At 37.4% G+C, this 19769-nt stretch overlaps 1 protein-coding gene across 1 annotated transcript in view; it reads left to right on the top strand.

The window, feature by feature from the left end:
- The window catches only part of sev (receptor protein-tyrosine kinase sevenless), a 47618-nt gene that overhangs the window by 26567 nt on the left and 1282 nt on the right, over positions 1–19769 (top strand). The window contains exons 3-37 of the mRNA XM_073076573.1: positions 1392–1451; positions 1550–1640; positions 1832–2052; positions 2689–2937; positions 3487–3634; positions 3937–4056; positions 4139–4460; positions 4550–4759; positions 4852–5253; positions 5331–5425; positions 5512–5650; positions 5726–5927; positions 6226–6415; positions 6609–6727; positions 7287–7482; positions 7828–7994; positions 8440–8627; positions 9201–9408; positions 9716–9985; positions 10234–10439; positions 10648–11480; positions 11562–11702; positions 12019–12253; positions 12597–12790; positions 13193–13328; positions 13942–14072; positions 15066–15278; positions 15972–16111; positions 16679–16843; positions 17048–17242; positions 17587–17806; positions 17972–18069; positions 18190–18299; positions 18878–19047; positions 19714–19767. Coding sequence (XP_072932674.1) covers positions 1392–1451; positions 1550–1640; positions 1832–2052; positions 2689–2937; positions 3487–3634; positions 3937–4056; positions 4139–4460; positions 4550–4759; positions 4852–5253; positions 5331–5425; positions 5512–5650; positions 5726–5927; positions 6226–6415; positions 6609–6727; positions 7287–7482; positions 7828–7994; positions 8440–8627; positions 9201–9408; positions 9716–9985; positions 10234–10439; positions 10648–11480; positions 11562–11702; positions 12019–12253; positions 12597–12790; positions 13193–13328; positions 13942–14072; positions 15066–15278; positions 15972–16111; positions 16679–16843; positions 17048–17242; positions 17587–17806; positions 17972–18069; positions 18190–18299; positions 18878–19047; positions 19714–19767 — 6838 coding nt within the window. The remainder of the gene's footprint in view (positions 1–1391; positions 1452–1549; positions 1641–1831; positions 2053–2688; positions 2938–3486; positions 3635–3936; positions 4057–4138; positions 4461–4549; positions 4760–4851; positions 5254–5330; positions 5426–5511; positions 5651–5725; positions 5928–6225; positions 6416–6608; positions 6728–7286; positions 7483–7827; positions 7995–8439; positions 8628–9200; positions 9409–9715; positions 9986–10233; positions 10440–10647; positions 11481–11561; positions 11703–12018; positions 12254–12596; positions 12791–13192; positions 13329–13941; positions 14073–15065; positions 15279–15971; positions 16112–16678; positions 16844–17047; positions 17243–17586; positions 17807–17971; positions 18070–18189; positions 18300–18877; positions 19048–19713; positions 19768–19769) is intronic.

Below are 19769 nucleotides of genomic sequence, written 5' to 3'. Positions count from 1 at the left end.
TGTGAAGTAATAATCAATAAGACCGTTATTTTAACTGCTGTAAAAGTCGTACAAATATATCTCTACCTCAGCCGTTGGTAGAGATAAAGATGCAACAAAAGCGATGCGAAAAGGCGTAAAGAAGTATCACAAGTTATCTACTTAAAAATGCAAAATAAGAACACAGACGAGAAGCGAATTATTTAAACTAGGTAGTAGAAAGGTTATCTTCCAAAGAACCTGCTATAACTATTTTCTAATTAATTTCTAACGTTTCATACAGCGACGTAAAGGTAACTTAAGGTCCTATTTCTGACAAAATACCTAAATCTATTTAAAGATAGAACTGTTATGAGAACCGTGTAAATAGAAAGAGGAGATCATGTTGAAAGCCGAAAAAAGTGCACCCGAATTTGGCACTGAAGTAGCTGATCGTTATCGAAGAGTCAAGTAGGTGGCCATGTGAATGTTTAGACGAAGATTCGAAACGAACATGTGTTTCAACGAGACATAAACAAACCATCACGCAAATCCTCTGCTGCAAATAATTTATGAAAGGACCACAACAAACTGAGATTGTCCTACTTTAACAACATATTGTTATCTATGTGATTGTCGTGTATAAGTTCCTTTTGTTTATTTGTATTATTGTTGATAATGTTTTAAATAATTCCTTTAATATTTTATCATAATGAGAGTCATTAATGCTATTGTTTTGTGATTAAATTTGTTTCTTTATTTATCAATCTGTCAATAATTATACACGATTGTGTATCTACCTATGTGTCTACTTACACGGTAACACAGTCTTTTTATATTACTTGTGAAAACTAACGGCACATTTCATCAATTGTAAAATGTAATTCAATAAACTGGTATTTAATTGGGTAAATATGTACATACCATAATTTGATGAAGCCCGTAGCATTTGGTGCTAATTGACGAATTTTATCTACAGTGTTAAATGGATTCGTTTCCTATCTGTCATCACTTTTGATCAATTTACATATTTTGTGAGGAATTTGATTAGAGTGTATTAGATAGTATTTTTAACTATGTAGTTATTCCCGAAAATGGGAAGGTAATTCGACCCGTATTTATATGTATGCTGTATAATAATTGTTTCCTATGTTTGTGGAATACTTTCATAATAAAATTATTATTTTTTATTTGTGATGTTTAATACATTTATTCCTTCATCTTGGTTCTTCTTATTTATTTTACATAGTTTTATTTTTCTTTTGATATTTTTTTGCAAATATTAACTAGAATGGTCTTAACAGAGATTAGAGAGTTTCCTCTTCACAATGATACCTTTCTTAAATAACGATATACTTCACGTTTTGTGCGTGTATTAAAAGATGTTTTTATATATGTACATAGATTATGTTTATGAATGTTTTTGTTTACAGTGTAATTTGGGATGCAGCCTTTGGCTGGAAGGTTTGGACAAGTCGTGCCAAGCGGTCTGTGTAAGTAACATATCACTTTTATAAATAAACTTTGTATTATTCACGCACTCCATCAGTAAATTCATTTACCTATATTAATTGTTATAATTTTATTACAGAATGTTACATCGGAAACTGTATTTTCTCGCGAATTGTATTGTGTTATGGGATGTAACGAAGCTCTCAACACATACTTTCAAAAGATAAGAGGTAATTATATTGAACCATTAAATACATTATCATATAATTATTGACCACGTTTAATTGCACTTTTGGTATCAGGGGTCTAATTCTAACTACCCCATTACAAATTATAAATCGAATCTTTATCAATTTAATTGCAGCATGACACGTGCAGAAACCCATTGATAATCTTAGTGTTCATTTGCATATGTTAACAGAACTTATTGGAATCCCGACTGCGCCGGCCCTCGTAGCGGACAGTCTGACCGCAACGTCTCTGTCCCTAGTGTGGGAGGGACCTAATCTAGCCAATCTCAGCTACTTGGTGCAATGGAGATACGAGGAACTACCGGGCACTTGGCAGTACTACTCGAATACGAGCCATTCCGATCGGTCTATAATACACGTGGACAATTTAAGACCATACACGAAATACAGGGTAAGTTAGACGAAAAATAAAATTAATCTAAAGATAAATACGCTTTCTACACTTCCCGACACTACATACCCTATATTGAAGGTGCCATGGACACACACAAAAATGAACATACAAACTATTACAAACACTCAGACCCAAAGCAGACATCTACATTTATAATTTAAGTAGATATTTAAACCCCTAAAGGCTCTAATATCTAGATATTAGAACCCTTAAATAAAATAGACGTAGATATTGGCTGTAATAACAGTATGTAATAACGCAATTTTAAACGATAGGTGTACCTTTCTATTATAAACGTTACTTACATTTTAAATGTACGCAGCTTTGTCCATGACAACTGATATTTTATGATCAAAACAATGTAAGTATTAAGTACTTACCATCCATTAAGATATAAGAACATATTTCTTCATATGTTATTGCAACAACAACTTCATGTCACATTATTGATTTAAATTTATTGTTATAAATTTATTTAACCCTGTTCTCTTGAACTCAAAGAACCTTTCACAATTGTTATTAATTTATCTTTATTTATTGAAAGCATGTTGACAATAATAATAAGTGTTACGATAAAAAATAATAAAGAACTAAAGGAATGTGGAAGATTCTAAGAGTGTTCTTTATTTACAGTTTCGCGTCGCAATATTTCTTTCTGGCCATGGTGGTACAGGTGAACCCGTGTACTCAGCTCCATCAGTCGTGATTCTAACACTGGAAAGTGGTAAACCAAGTTCTGCTCCAACTGCCCTACGAGCGGCCGCTCCTGATCCAAGCAGAGTTGCCATTTCCTGGGAGCCTGGACCGTTTCCCAATGGACCTTTGATCTCATACGTGCTACGATTAACAGATACACAACCGAATACTATTGATGCGCTAGAGGTAATTGTTTCAGTTAAGTCCCCTACCATCATCATCATCATCAACCCATTACTGTCCCACTGCTGGGCACGGGTCTCCTCTCAGAATGAGAAGGATTTGGCCATAGTCCACCGCGCTGGCCAAGTGCGTATTGGCAGACTTCACATACCTTTTGAGTTTTTTTTTTTTTTTTTATAAATCTCTCTGGGATGCAGGTTTCCTCACGATGTTTTCCTTCACCGTTTAAGCAAGTGATAATTAATTTCTAATACGCACATAAATTTGAAATCAGAGGTGCCTGGGATTTGAACCTCGGACCCCTCGATCGAGAGGCCGCGTTTCTTAACCACTAGGCTATCACTGCTTAGTACCCTACCAATATATACGTATAAAGAAAAATCTAAATTGCATTGTCGCTTACCCCTAAATATCCGGCTATTTCAGTAGTTTTTTGGAATGGTAAGAGAGAGAGAGAGAGAGGGAAGTTTATCAAAAAGACTAGTCTGGCCGACAACAAAATAATAATACAGCTGTAGTGTTTGCATTGATAAGTTTTTGTTGTTTTCATAGGATATGCCTGCTTCGAACAACACGTTATTCTACATGTTTCAAAATTTGGTCCACGCACGCGAGTATGAAGTGTCTGTAGCTATGAGAAATGCGGTAGGTGAAGGGCCCAGAGCATATGTTAGGATCTCTACACCACCGCTACCTACCCGTAAGTAACATTAAACTGAATCGTAATAAAGTCCTCGATAGACGCATTTAGTTCTAAGGCACTTGGTTCTTTTTACTTTACTATAATTTATTATCATCGTTAATTTTCATTGCTTAATTCTTTTTAAAAGATTATCAAAGTACTTAATAACATCTCTGGATATGGATTGGAAAGTTTCAATTTATTTTATTCCTAAAGCTGGGAAAGTCTTCCAAAACGTTTTTGAAAACCAGCCTGCTGAACCAAAATCGTTCTCATAATGATTAATTTTATTTTATTTTATTTAACCTGTTATATTTTAGCTGTACCTAGTCAACAACCAATTCTCATTTTGGGAGGAGAGCAAAATATTTTTGCTGCGCCCGCAAACGATATGTTATCCGATCCAGTGGAACTATATAGCACGGAACACAATATTACGGGTATGTAAAGAATGGTATTCAGCAAATACATAACTGGAAAGCTGTTCAATGAAAATAATATAAATAAATGTAATATTTTCAGGTGTCGGTTTGGATGTGTACAGTGATTCCCTGTTTGTGTCAGTATCTAATGGTTACGTATACCGAAGTTCCTTATCCAGAAAAAGCCAGTCAGAAGCTATTTTTACACCAGCAACTATATCTTATAAGCCATTAGATCTATCCGTAGATTGGTTAAATCGCCACTTATATGTTCTTGGCGAAGTTTATTACTCAAAAGAAAATTCGTCTTTATATTCAAGTTGGGAAATATTACGCTGTGATTTTGACGGCAAAAATCAGATAGTAGCGTTATCAGGATTTAATTCGAGACCTATTCATTTTGAAGTGGACGCATACAACGGGTTAGTAAATAACAATAGGTCTAAAATAGGTCTAAAATTAAAGACTATTAAAAAATGGGTGGTTCCTTATATGCTTATCAAATTTTCAGGTATTTATTTTGGGCTCTACGCGGCGTTGAAAGAGGCGGCTTATATCGACTAGACTTAGCAAATATTTCAAATGGTATCCGCCATGATGCCCATCCGGAATTAATCGTGAGAGACGCATATCTCGGGGCATTCACTGTGGATCACGCCGATTTCCGACTGCTCGTCGCACATCTCAGACGAAACACAGTACTTGCGGTCTCTCTAGATGGGTTTGTTTACAAATATTTTGAACTTTAGCGACTACTGTTTACATGTTGTTCACTTTCCCATGGTGTTTATTTATGTGAAACATTTTTAACAGGCGAGAAGTAACTGACTTTCGAAGTAACACACAAACACCGATGTTTTTCTCTGCACGATCGATTGCTTACGCGGGTGGGCTGTTCTATTGGACGAACGGGAAGGAAATGTTAACTGAAGAATATCATGCACAAAGTGACAGCTACTTTCATAATGAATACCCGTTAGCTTATAACACAAGACCGATAGCAACGAGACAAGTATTAGTTGCTCTAAGAAGTTGCCAACCGATTCCTGTGCCTGTAAACCCACCGCTGGGCGTTCAAAGTGTGATGGGAATAAATCGCGCTAAGGTATCTTGGTCTCCTCCACATCTTCTGGGTCATCAGGGCAGTGGTGCCTGGCAGCAGTGGACTTTCCAACTTCAATTAACCCACGTAGCTTCGGGAGAGATAATAGAAATGTATGTATAATACCATTACCAAATAAGTGTATGTTATCATTAGATCTGATAAATAATATTTAAATGTTCGGTTTCAGAAAAAATATAAGCGAGTCAATGCGGGTAGTTGAAAAACTAAAACAGAATACAGAATATACGATCAGAGTTGCAGCAGTCACCACATCTGGTTCAGGTAAGACATTTTAATTAACTGAATACCTATACGTACTTGCAGCTTAAGTATATAAGGATTTTAGTAATATTTTTTTGTTTTCGTAGGTCCATGGTCATCTGAGTTTGTGGGGAAGACTTTGGCATCCTCCCCAACTACATTGCACAGTACTTTACTTTGGTCCGGACCTGATGGACTTTTGCAAACAGATTTAACAGGAGATAACTTACAAACCTTGATACACAGGTACTCTTCAAATTCGATACGTTAAAAACAAACTATTTTTAATAAAACTTTCAAAACTTAATTTTTTTCCAACAGGGCACATTTGAAAAAGTTTTACATCACGGATATATCTTGGTATCGTGATAAACTGTACTTGGTAACGAACGCTTCGACGGTATTGTGGTACAACACAACATCACACGCAATGGACTTAATGTCTAACATGGAAAATGTGGGAAGCTTAGCGGTCGATTGGGTTGGCAAGAAAATATATTGGTCAAATCCTAAACAGCAATTGGTAAGATACTTCTACTTATTTCATTGGCTTTAATTTAAAAGTAGTCTAAATTAAACTTTAATAAACAAACAAATATTATGGATTGCTTGAATGCGATACCCTTGTGGGGACTAGTAACAGTCGGTAATGAACATTTCATCGATATCCGAGAAGTTTTCAACTCGAGTTCCAACTATAACAAGATTTTGAGTATGTGTCATAATTTTTCAAATACATAGTTCATAGTAAATAGCTAGGGCATCCATTTGATAAGACTAAGATGAAACACGAACTTATAAAAGTTTGCTTTAAATTTTAGATAACTCGTGGAAATTTTGATGGTACCAATCGAGAACCTGTGCCAATAGTGACAGTAGCGAAAGAGCTTACAATCGATTCGTTGGGAGCTTACATATACTGGAATACAGGCCATGCTGTCGAAGCTGCAAAACTTAATGGCGAAAATAAAATTATTTACTATCCAGCACAATTGTTTAGTGGGAAACAAGGTAAGATGAATATGATTAACAAAATATAATATGAAATTAGATAAGACGGTTCTAGAAGATTCCAACATATTTTCGTTTTCACTTACATTTTAAAACCTGAAACAATATAGTAACATCATCATATTATTATTATTAGATATGGACACATAAATCGACTTTAATATAAATTAAAATATTATGAAACAATTTTCAGTGATGGGCCTCACAGCAGACCTAGAACAGAAATGGTTGTACTGGTTAGTACGGAGCTACGATGGATCAGAGTTACATCGCGCACCAACTGCTGACAGCATTTCTCCTGGTATTACTGAGGTACGACATATAATGCTATTTTTACCTAGATTGTATCCGTTCAGATGTGTACTTTTTTTTATAATACAGAAGTAGCAGACGAGCATGCAATCCACCTCACGTTAAGTGCATAGTGCCGCCCATGGACATCTGCAATCAACCCCGGATAGGATGAAATATTCCTAGCTGAGGTCGGCCTCAAATGCGCCGTTACTCCTCAGGTCAAAGCTGGAATACCTCAGAAAAGTATGTCTACTTTACCACACCCTTCAAACCTGAACATAAATGAATATATCTGCCCCGTACCATACTATTGAGATTATAAGAATAGCAAGAATTTCTACTACTGACCTTGAACAGGATTAAATCTGATGTCGCGCAGAGACGCCATGCTACACCTAATAAATAAGGTATAAAATCTACATCACAAGTTGCTTGTATGCTGGTTGATGTTGTAATAGTATAGTAGTTATGTTCCTCAAATGGTTTTTGCAAAGATCTCTACAATTCTACACCGATAACTGCTTCTCATTCTGACCTTAAATTTTAATACTTATTAAATTACCCATTATTATTACAGGTATCCGGTTCCTTAGTAACACGTTTAGCTGGCACCGCAACTTTAGGACCTCTGTGTTACTTTAGTGGAAGGCTCGTTTGGGTTCAGGATGCTTCTCGAGCGGTCGTATCAGATCTGGAAGGACGGTATACCGCGGAACTGGTGCCTCGCGTCCACGTGATAGCTGTGAGAGATCCAACGTTACATGCTGATAGTGGTGAGCGAATGTTTTAAGAGTATTATTTTCCTTCAAATAAATAAAATTCGGAATTTTTAAGATAACTGATTTTATTGTTTTGTTATAACTAAATAAACAAAAGAGGTTTTCTATCTTAAATTTAACAGTTTGCAAAAAAAGTAAATTCTTAATTTAGTGTTTTTGAAACGCACTTCTATAGAATGAAATAGATATCTCAAAGATTGTAATATGGATTTCAGCAGGACTTTTCATACAGGCTTTTTACGGTTTCAGTTGCTTTGCATAATAAAAGTGGGTTTTTCTTATATCAATAAGTACAAGTTTTCTTTGCAAACGCTACTTATTAATATATTTTTATCACAGAATCCATAATCGCCATCCCGGAGACAATAAACGCGTCATCAATAGCAGTAAAGGGAGAGTGGGACAAATTCAACGTTACCTGGACTCCAGCCACCCGTGTCAATGTCAAGAACAGTCGGGTCTACTATGACGTCAGCTTGCACTTCCTAGGACAACATAAGATTGAGGTAATATCATCATATATACCCCTGACGCAAAAATGTTCTGTAAAAACTCAAAAATTGTAGGTAAACTAGGAATCACATATCACATCATTTAAATCACATCTTAACATCACGCCATAGTCGAAACATACGAGTATTTGGCGTAGTTGCGTATAAAGTATTTCGGTGAAATCAGTGTTTCCATACCAATTTTGTATTTGATTAAGTACCAGTTTCCACTAATACATAAGCTCCACGGAGCAGCGTGATAGATAACACTCCCAGGCCTTACTAGTTGTGGCACAGGCCCGCGCCCTATATCCATCTCATCCAAATCGGATGAGTAGTTGTTGAGAAAATCGTGGACATTATAATATTGCGGTCGAATACAGAAACTCCTTTTTTTAAGTCGCTTAAAAAAGAGTTGTACCCGTTTGCGTGCGTCCTTGACAGTCTCATACTATTCCAGAAAACAGTAGAAGCGCCATGGGTGGAGGTACAAGAGCAGCGGATAGCACCCTACAGCGAGATCGAGGTGACGGTGCGCGCGCACACGCACTGGGGCGGGGGGGCCGCGGCGCGGGCGCGCGCTCGCTCTCCGCAGGCGCCGCCCGCCGCGCCGCGCTCGCCGCGACTTTATATACATCCTGCACACAGGTATGTACAGATTGTAAAGTTGTTGATTACTCCACCCTAATATAGGTACCTAACGTGCAAGATGTGGAGTGAACTTCCTCCTGAGGTATTCCCGGAGCGCTATGACATGGGGCTCTTCAAAAAAGGTGTAAAAAGAGCTCTCAAAAGTGTCAGAAGATGTAGGCCTCAGTCGACTTTCAAAGAGCTCTACCATCCCACTCACTATGCGATTGAATTACAGGGTCGAAGGCGAAGAAAGGCTTCTTTGCATTACGTAATTATTTCTAGAAGTCTAAGAATATCATCAGATATACCGTACCTAAAGCATACACCTTTGCTACTTTTTAAAATTAAAAATAAACTATGTTTAATCAGCGCGCTCAACTTCCTTTTACACTAAAATATACGCCCAAAGAAGTATGACATAACAAAAATATGAAATAGAAGAGCGGAGCCACCCAACACAGGCAATAAATAATACGCTCAAAGGATGGCTACAATCATTGTTTGTTAAAAACCCCATTTTGTAGACCGCAATAAATATGTTTTTTTTTTATTGATTTTTCCTAAAATATGGTGTCTGCATATGCACAGTGGCGGTCCGCTGATGGCGACGTTTCGGTGGCAGCCACCGCTGCGCGCGAACGGCGTGATCCGCGGCTACGAGGCGCAGTGCTGGCAGCTGCCGGCCGCGCGCCGCACGCCCGCGCGCCCGTCCGCCTGCGCCGCCGCGCGGCTCTCGCCCGTGCACACGCAGCTCGTGCTAAGGGACCTGCAGCTCGGATCTAATTATATGTTTCAGGTAAATACACGCGATATCATATCTCCATGGTTTATTTGATAGTTTTGTCAGGCTGCCAGGCTGTTGATTGATTAGGCTTACCAGTGTTACCTATAAAGGTATGGTAAATGCATAAAAACAGACAAACTGATGAGTTTATATTTAAAATATCTGAATAAAATCAAATAGGAGCTACCACCACGAAATCACTGCACATTCCTTAATATCGTTTATTATCTCCGAGCTTTGATACATTTTCTCTATGTTTTATAAATTATACATATCTTCAACTTTGCCCTGAATTAAAAATCTTTTTTCTTTTCTAAAGGTCCGAGCGTACACTGACGCTGGTTACGGTCAGTATTCTGAAATCGTGTCTGCATCATCTGACGACATCAACCCCATACCCAAAGTGATGATATCATCACAGGAGGCTATCAAAATTGTGGATCTGGACTCCGGCGAAAGTGAAACCATACCAAAGAGTACAGGAATACCTCTAGACTTCACAGTTTCTATTGAAGAAAACATTGCTTACTGGGTCAATAATCTTGAGGAAATATTTTCTTCGAGAATTAACAGCAGTGGACATTACAAAGTAATTAATTATAGATTCTGTTCTTAATCTTAGGCATATTTTAAAACATAGTAGCCTTAACTTAACTGGCTGATCATATCATATGATACTCTGTTATTCTTGTGGAAAAAGTTAGAATACGTGAATTCAATTACCTAATAGACCTTACCTTAAATTAGGAATAAAACTATACCCAACTGCCATATTGTCTAAAAGTTCTAACACTTTCACGCCTGAAATTTATAGACTAACAAACAAATAATTTTCAGTTAACATCGATAAATGGTACCGCAAGCAGCATTTGTGTAGATTGGGTCGGCCGTTCTGTTTACTGGACTCAACTAGAAATCACATCAACCGAGGCCTACGTGGCCTACAGAGCCGATCTTGGAATACCAAATACCAGGCCACATATCCAGCGTGTCTTCGTCAGGAAAAGACCTATTTACAGCTTACAAGTTGCTCCATTGCTAAGGTATGTTCTCTTAAATAGATAACATGATGGATAACAATCACCATTTTACTATGAATTACTCTAAATACGAGTATGTACGCAAACTGCTTGTTTGCGTACATACTCGTATTTAGAGTTTGCAACGCCAATTTGTCGTTTCCCAAATGTCTACCAGATTGTAGTGAATACTGTTGCGCTAAATAGGTATACAATACTGTTTTCCTTCCAGATCATTATATTGGTATGAAGAAAGTAATCACACAGGGTTAGGCACTCTCATGACGGCAAAAGTAAACGGCTCAGATATTAGAAGATTTTTCAATAATACGGAAGAAGATACTTCTTTAGACATGCAGGATGAGTGCGATTGTCCGGAGAACCCTCAAGTTGCTAGAGCTTTCGTGATTGATATGACGAACAACGATATAGTTGTTTACTGGATCGATCCGTGGACCCATCGAATAATAGCCACTGATATAAATAGTTGCAAGTGTAGAATCGTAGTAGATGCAACGGAAAAGAAGAAATACGGATTCACGCCAATGTCAATAACCGTCGATAGCAAATACATTTACTGGTACAATTCAACAGAAAAATCTATATTTTACACGACCAAATATAGAAAAGCGAAAATAGAGCAAGTTAAAGCATCGTTTGGATATAAAATTATGGCGTTGGATCCTGGTAACCAACCGTTTCCACCAGAATCTTGCCTATTCCCCGCTGCACGAAATTTATTACCTAAAGTACTTACGAATTCTGCAAACAGTTTAACTTTAAAATTACCAGCAGTAGAGAAACCTCCTCGATGTCAGTTACTAGAATACGAAATGGCAGCGAGTGAATATACGATATTTTATCGCCCTCAAACACAGAACAACACAACTTGTGACAAGGAGTCGTGTCCATACATTACTACAACTAGAAGAGAAGCAGTTATCAATGACTTGAAGCCATTCACATACTATACAGTCTCGGTAGAAGTCACCAACTATTATGCAAAGCTTCATGAAGTGAAACCAATTATTGGAGCACCATTTGTATTTCAAACAGCAGCTGAAGGTAATTTATATCATTCCACGCAGACCATTGTTTAAAATCCAAATTAAAGTTCTTTTATCAACTAATTTATTTGTATTTTAGCACCAACGGCTCCGAAAAATGTGACTGTTATCGTATTAAGTCCAGAGCTGGCTCGTGTCGAGTGGGCTCCAGATCCAGGGCTGTGGTATGAATTACACTGGAGGACAGATGATACTTCCAATGTTACATATAAATTTAAAGGTAATTTCATTACAATCATATGATAAGTATTTTGTAAAGATTTTTTTTACGAAATCAAGTTGCCAAAGGTACCGAAGCAATATATAAATTTTACAAAAGTTAGTCAATAATGTACTCAAACAGAGACCAACTAACTTGTATTGTTTCTTTGTTGCACAAATAATTGGTACTATGTTAATCTTCATATTCATATTCGCTGAATCACAACTTTAACGCACTACGATTTGATAGAATGTGAAGTGATCATTATCGTCCACTTTCAAAAAATACCCATGTGAAACGTCTAAACCTAGTAATAAATTATTGTATCTTGTAGAGCACAACACGTTCGAGGTATCAGAGGGGCGAAGTGCGAACATGACGCGGCTGTCTCCGGCTACATCATACTCAGTGTGGGTACGCTCGCGTTCAGCACATAGCGCGCTGTGGGCGGACTCGCCGCCGCTGCGCCTGCGCACGTTCCCGCCGCCCGCGCCGCTCGTGCTGCGCTCCGCTACCGCCACCTCGCTGCACATCTCATGGCCCAAACCTGACACGTATCCTCTGCATCAGTAAGTGATTGCATACCCTTTTATAGTATTACCTTTTAAAACATTTATGCAAATAAGCAGTTATGCAATTAAAATGAAAATATTTTAAAAATAAATTGTTTACCAATTTTATTTTTGACAGTTAGAAATTATGATTAGTATTTTATTTTAAAAATAAAACAGAGCTTGGTTGAGGTATCCGTTAGTAACAATCATTACTAAATATATTGAAAGAGCTGTGCTTAGTGAATACACATTGATAAACGCCAAAAACAGGCCTAACATACCATGCAGCGGCTTTAAGCTTTCAGTAAAAGGTTGAAAGTTACTGAATGGACTGATAAAAAACTTACCTTTCATCCAGGTACACAGTGCAATACACTGAAGCAACAGCAAGTGACAGCTGGTCATCGTGCGTAGAAGGCGAGCCGGGAGAGTGGCGCGCGGAGGATCTGCGGCCCTGCACCCGCTACCGCTTCCGCCTCCGCTTGCAGTACGTGGCCAACGCACCGCTGTACTACTGGCCACACGACGACCAATACACTTATAAGACTAAAGGTTAACATAGAATTGTGTTTTTTTATTTGAAACTACTCTATAGTGCTCTATAGAACTTGCTCTATAGTGTTTCCGAATCTTAGTTACATAAAACTTAGTTGCCGATAACTGATTTTTCAAATGAAATTAAGTTTATGATAATATAAAGGTCCCAACTCCTTACAAACTCACGTTAAAATCAATTCAACCATTTTTATTAACACATCGTACAGACAGTTAAAAACGCATTTTTGTAACAGTTCAATTTTATATAGCTACTTTCAAAAAGTTATTTTAAAATCACATAAAGACAACCGATTAAAATAGCTGCATGACAATGATGTTTTTCCGTAACAAGGTTTTATGTCTTCGTCGACGTTACATGTTACTCCAGAAATATTGATCGTGTTTGATGGTCCCCAGGTGACGTGCCAGGTCCTCCAGGTCCTCTCAGGGTGGAAGCAGTGGGCGAGAGAGTGCTGCGCGCGTGGTGGGCGGAACCCGACTCTCGCGGCGCTCCGATAGAGGCCTACCGCGTCTGGGGGAGGCCACAGCACAGGTATGCTTTGGTATATCTTAATTTTCGATCCCTGTGAGGGGGGACGGTCACCACGCAAAAAATGCTGGGTTCGATCCCCCGAAATAATGTATTTCGGTCTGGATGTTTGTGTATTCGCGTTTATGTGCGTACATGGCACCCATGACATGTAATCCTAGGGTAATTAGGGTAATTAGTAATTTATGTTTTTCAAAAGAAGACTCTTTTGAAAAACATAAATTTACATAGAGTTCTATTTTTTTGGTTTTTAATTACTACTGTTTGAAGCATTCATTATCGCTTCGTAGCGACAAAAGGTTTACCTACTGTATATTCTCATAAAGCAATTTGGTAACAATTTTTATAAAGACGTAGAAGTGTCGTAGCTGATTCGACACCTTACGACCGAGTGAGGTATTGTAACTATTTAGTAACAGTGTGATTCAATAACTTTAAACTAAAAATATAATTGTTACTAAATAATATGAGAAACTGAAACTAAATTTTAATGAAAACAAAATCGATGTAACCATACACAATTTTTTTTTTTCACTGCGCGTAAATAAAAGAAATACGGTTCCTAAAATGACTAAAATGTTTGATGAAGTGATAAGCAGTGGTTTTCTTATTACAGAGTCACCTTTATCGACGTGAATGTAACGAAAAATTTCAGCGAATTGTCACCTGACTTGCCCTCTGATATAGACGATGAAATGAAAATGCGGATATTACGAGAAGGATTCGAATTGCTTCATAATGGAACTGGTAGGAAAGATCATTTATTTCATTTCAGATAGTAGATAAGATCATTTGTTCCATCAGAAAATTTATAGTAAAGCCACAAAATAAAAACTAATATTTTGTGGTAAAGCTTAGTAAAGGATTAATTTCATTTTAGATAATAAGTGATGATAGGTACTGACATATCTACTGTACGGTACTGATCTACACTATATTACGTGCGATAAATTGATACCTATGTAAGCGTGATGATTTCACATGGAAATGTTAATAGAAGATGAATGAAAAACTACTAAATTAAATGTTTAGTAGATTCTTCAAAATTGCGGACAACATGAAATGTCTATCTAAATAAAGGAAGAATGTAGATTGAACTGCAAGAACTTAGATACATAATGATTTATAGGCTAGGTATCGCATTCTACGCAGGTCCGAATATATCGCGCATGCGATGTATCTCCATGTAGTCTGACATTCTAGACTCTTCCTGCGTAAATATCATTTGCGATCAACAGGCTACTGTATTCTAACATTCTGTAACACTGAACTTAATGTACATTAGTATTTCTACCTTAAAACAGCAGTGTTAACGCACTTACATGGGTTTCTGTTGTACGAGAGACATGTTTATTCGAGGCGTTCCGAATTAATCTTCAGGGATAGCAATGTATCTGCGGCCGACATTAGGTAGGAGTTTAATCTTATCTGATCTATTCTATAATTAAGGCAGAAACCACTCACCATCAGGTGGACTGCATGCTCATCTGCTACTCCTATATTATAAAGAAAAAACTAAATATAAACTAGCTGATCCGGCAAACGTTGTGTTGCCATATAAAAAAAAATGTTAAGGGTGAACGACTCTTATCACTTAGGGGTATGAAAAATAGATAGTAGCCGATTCTCAGACCTACTGAATATGCTTATAAAGTTAGGTGAAAATCGGTAAAGCCGTTTTGGAGGAGTACGGTAACTAACATTGTGACACGAGAATTGTATATATAAATGCCCTAACAGAGACGTACTGGCTGATCGGCGCGGGCGAGGTGTCGCAGGGCTACGCGGCGGTGGTGCAGGCGCGCAACAGCTACGGCTGGGGCCCGGCGTCGGCCGCGGCGCAGCTGGACGCGGTGCAGCTGGCCGCCGCGCGCCCGCCCGCCGCCGCGCTCGCGCTCGCCGGCGCCGCGCTCGCGCTGCTCGTGCTCGGCGTGGCTGCTGCTGTCTTTTACAGTAAGCTAACTCACTTCCTACTATCAACCACATAGGGGCGGCCCCTTTTACAGGAACTTCAGGGGCAACATGAGGCCTACCGTCAACTCCGCAACTATGCATAAAGTCCTGAACCATCCTCTAATCATTGTATTGTTACGAATATCATTGTGCGATTAGTATTGCGATTGTGCGATAAAGTATGAAAAAATATTAAAAATCCGGAGTATTTAACCTGTGAACATACCTCAGCAAAGTGGCCCTAAAACCCCTACCCACCGCCCGTAGGTAATTTAACTAACGCCCATTATTAATAATGAATATATTTCATTTTCACCTACTAAAGATCAAAATCTAACGATTTCTAATATGAATAAGAAGTAAATTGTCAGATGTCGATTTCTAGTAGGCAAAACATTAGATAAATTATGTGAGATCAGACGGTAGGAGTTCCCCTTTATGATGATGACACACTAACGAAGGAAATATGCCAATTTACAAGACAAGACATATACACACAAATAATCCGTATTTAACTGACTTCAACTTGAACTCCAATCTCAGTTATTAGTACTACATGTCCATAAATAATAATAATTGTATAGTCTTGATACAATTAGCCATCATCAAATGCAATTCACTTATCCATCCATCCTATAACTATCCTAGTTTATTACTTCAATTGCATAAAAAAGACATTATCTATATTCCCAGCGTACAACACCAAAAGTAAAAAGAAAGCTGCCATTGAGAATCAACGTGCACTAAATGCGCCTAGAAGGGGTCCCGACGTGGAACTGGCGACGCTGCGCCAAATACCCATCAGGCACTCAACCAATATACTGTACAATCAGGTAAGCAGTTTTATTAGTATTTTATGAATTCTATATCAATACATTGTTAAATTACATTATTAGATATTATACACACATTTTAGAATGTTTACTTTATATGCGTCACGCAGGAGTACATGGAGGACTATTCTAGAGTATGTATTTACTAGTGGAATTTAGTATGTTTCATATATTAAACATAAATAAATCTTTTATATTTTTTACTTTATATGCGTCACGCAGGAGTACATGAAGGACTATTCTAGAGTATGTATTTACTAGTGGAATTTAGTATGTGTCATATATTAAACACAAATAAATCTTTTATATTTTTTACTTTATATGCGTTACGCAGGAGTACATGAAGGACGACTATTCTAGAGTATGTATTTACTAGAGGAATTTAGTATGTTTCATATATTAAACATAAATAAATCTTTTATATTTTTTACTTTATATGCGTCACGCAGGAGTACATGGAGGACTATTCTGGAGTATGTATTTACTATATGAATTTAGTATATTTCCTTGTTTATAGACATGTGTACCTACATGTGTATATATTTCATAATTTTAATCATTATCCAGGGTGTCCACTGCCCTTCTGACGCCGAGCTGGCAAGCTTGCCACACATACGCCGCGAACAGATAACATTGACGAAGTTTCTGGGTTCGGGGGCGTTTGGAGAAGTCTTCGAAGGTGTGGCTAGGCAGCTGAACAACTGTACTACTGATACTAAAGTTGCTGTCAAGGTAAAAAATACTTTAAGTTATATATTTAATTAAACACATATTTTTACATAATTGTCATCTTCTGGAGAAATTGTACGCATTTAATGTATTTACCATAAACTATACACTGACTGGAATTGAAATATTAAATACAAAACCAGAATTTTCTTATAAAGTATGGGTAGTTGTAATAGTAGTCTTAACTTTTTGCATTATTTTGTTTAGACGCTAAGAAAAGGTGCAACGGAACAAGAAAAGACTGAATTTTTGAAGGAAGCGGCGTTGATGTCTAATTTCAAACACGAACATATTTTACGACTGCTCGGCGTGTGTCTCGACAACGATCCCAACTATATCATCATGGAACTCATGGAAGGAGGGGATCTACTGAGCTACCTTAGAGCAAAGCGTGCTTCATTGGTAAGATAAAATTTCCTTTTAATTTTATTTACCGTGAGCCACATTAGTAACAAACTGTCGAAGATAAATGAATTAGAATATAACTTGTGCCAATACAGACAAGATGTCTGTGAGTACAAATATTAAAATTTACTATTTAATATATTTAGACGAATGGAAAGACAACCCCCCTTTGGTAGAATAAATCGTATAAACTGATATATTCATAGATATGAATAAGTACACATAAACGCCTCAGGAATAGTAGATAGTCTAGATCTAAGACTATCAATGGCTTCATTGCAGCTCGAAATCGAATCATCAGTATGAATACCGATGCCTAATTCATGTTATTTCTCTTCCAGTACACCCCGGAATCCCTAACACTTCTAGATTTACTAAACATGTGTGTGGACGTGACGAAAGGCTGTCGTTATTTGGAAGAGATGCATTTTGTGCACAGAGACCTCGCGTGTCGGAACTGCTTGGTCGCTCATCGCGCTAACGGCAGAGTTGTAAAGATTGGAGACTTTGGACTCGCGAGAGACATTTATAAGAATGACTATTATAGGAAAGAAGGAGAAGGTGAGTTTATAGTCGTTTCCTAAATCACGTTAAATACATTTTAAAATGTGAACCAAGATATGACGAGTGGCGAAAATATTAACGATTCCATACATTCTGTGTGTAACATAACTCTTTTATCTAAGCCACTGTTTAATTATTTTAATGTTATCTATTTTTATGCAGGTCTGTTACCAGTTAGATGGATGGCGGTAGAATGTTTAGTGGACGGCGTATTTTCATGTCAGTCCGATGTTTGGGCGTGGGGCGTTCTCTGTTGGGAGGTAAATATTTGTTTTTGATTTTAAATAATAAAATGTTTATAGTGTAATTATGTATAGTAATATTTATACCATTTATATTATGTATATAGTAATAACTTATTAAGGCTCATTACATTTTAGGTATTATCATTGGGCCAGCAACCTTATCCTGCGCGCACAAATCGACAAGTGCTGACGTATGTACGAGCAGGCGGTACGCCGGACCGTCCGCCTAATTGCCCATCAGCTTTGTAAGTAACAAAAACGTATTTATAATTTTGATTAGTAAAAAATATCTTATTTGCAGTCTAAGGCAAATACAGTGAGTTTATTTATTATATCCGGCTTAAAGGACTATAAAAAAGTTAATGTTGGGTAATGTAATATGCGTAACTTCGCGTACTTACCAATAAATTATTTAAGGATAGTTACTAGTTGATTTACCACACAACAACTTCTGGAATTTATTTCAGTTCTGTCGATAGCCTATATATTTTTTTTATTTTTACTTTAAGATAGGCGCATTAGTTATCGATGCATCGTTATTACGCGTGTAACTTACCAGGATACAAATGTTTCATCTTCTAAATATATATAACTCAAAGGTGACTGACTGACATAGTGATCTATCAACGCACAGCCCAAACCACTGGACGGATCGGGCTGAAATTTGGCATGCAGGTAGATGTTATGACGTAGGCATCCACTAAGAAAGGATTTTGATCAATTCTTTCCCCAAGGGGATAAAATAGAGGATTAAAATATTACTTCGTAACGTATATAAATACAAATAAACTGCACCACATTAAAAGTATCCCGGCCTACACAGATACGAGCTACTGCAGCGTTGCTGGAGCTACTCGGCGGAGGCGCGGCCGTCCTTCCGGCAGTGCCTGGAGCTGGTGGCGGCGCTGCGCGACCGCACGGCGCCGCACACCGCGCTGGCGGCCGGCGGCGCCGCGCAGCCGCCGCACCACTACCTCACGCTGCTCGCTGATGGTGACCACCTTTACTATACTTTATTTCTATTTAAAATACAGAACTGAATATTTGACTACGGTACTATCACACCTGTTTGTATTATACTCTTATAATCATATTCAAAGCTACTGTGCTCTGGTTTAAAACTAGAGATAATAATTAATTAATGTGGTAGGGCAGACATACTTATCGGAGGCGTTCCAACTTATTCCTCAGGAGTGACAATGACAATGCATTAAACAAGTTTTAATTGCCAACAATGATCACTCAACATCAACCTACTAAACTTACTCTTTAAAAATATTGTAATTAAATTTGTTTCTGATATTCAGGACAACGAAAGCGTTGTATAAAATTTTAGTTACTGGCAGGAAAAATAAATTTTAGTTTATGTGTAATGTATATTTATAATAAAATATTTACTGAAAAGAGAACATTGAGATAAACAGAAATTACCTCAACGGCACAAATAAAAAGGTCTTTTATAGTCGTAAGAAATAAAGCATGAAATGGGATAAAATTATCATTAAATAAGATTAAAATAATTACCTGTCTACGTAAAGCATGTTCATCAATTAACGTTCCTAATTGTCTACTTCGTGTTATTCATTTCATTGTCATATTTTACTAACCTGTTAATATTCCTAACTAATAATAAAATATTGCGCATGGCTGCATGTTTAGATGCTGTCGACAACTGCACCTACCTGCTGGACGAGAATGCCAACGCCTATTTAGGT

Source organism: Epargyreus clarus, unplaced genomic scaffold (genome assembly GCF_041222505.1).
Source record: "Epargyreus clarus isolate Ecla_fem2 unplaced genomic scaffold, WU_Ecla_fem_2.2 ptg000009l, whole genome shotgun sequence".
NCBI lineage: Eukaryota > Metazoa > Arthropoda > Insecta > Lepidoptera > Hesperiidae > Epargyreus > Epargyreus clarus.
The sequence above is the reverse complement of the archived record's forward strand: the minus strand, read 5'-3'. Positions and strand labels throughout refer to the sequence as shown.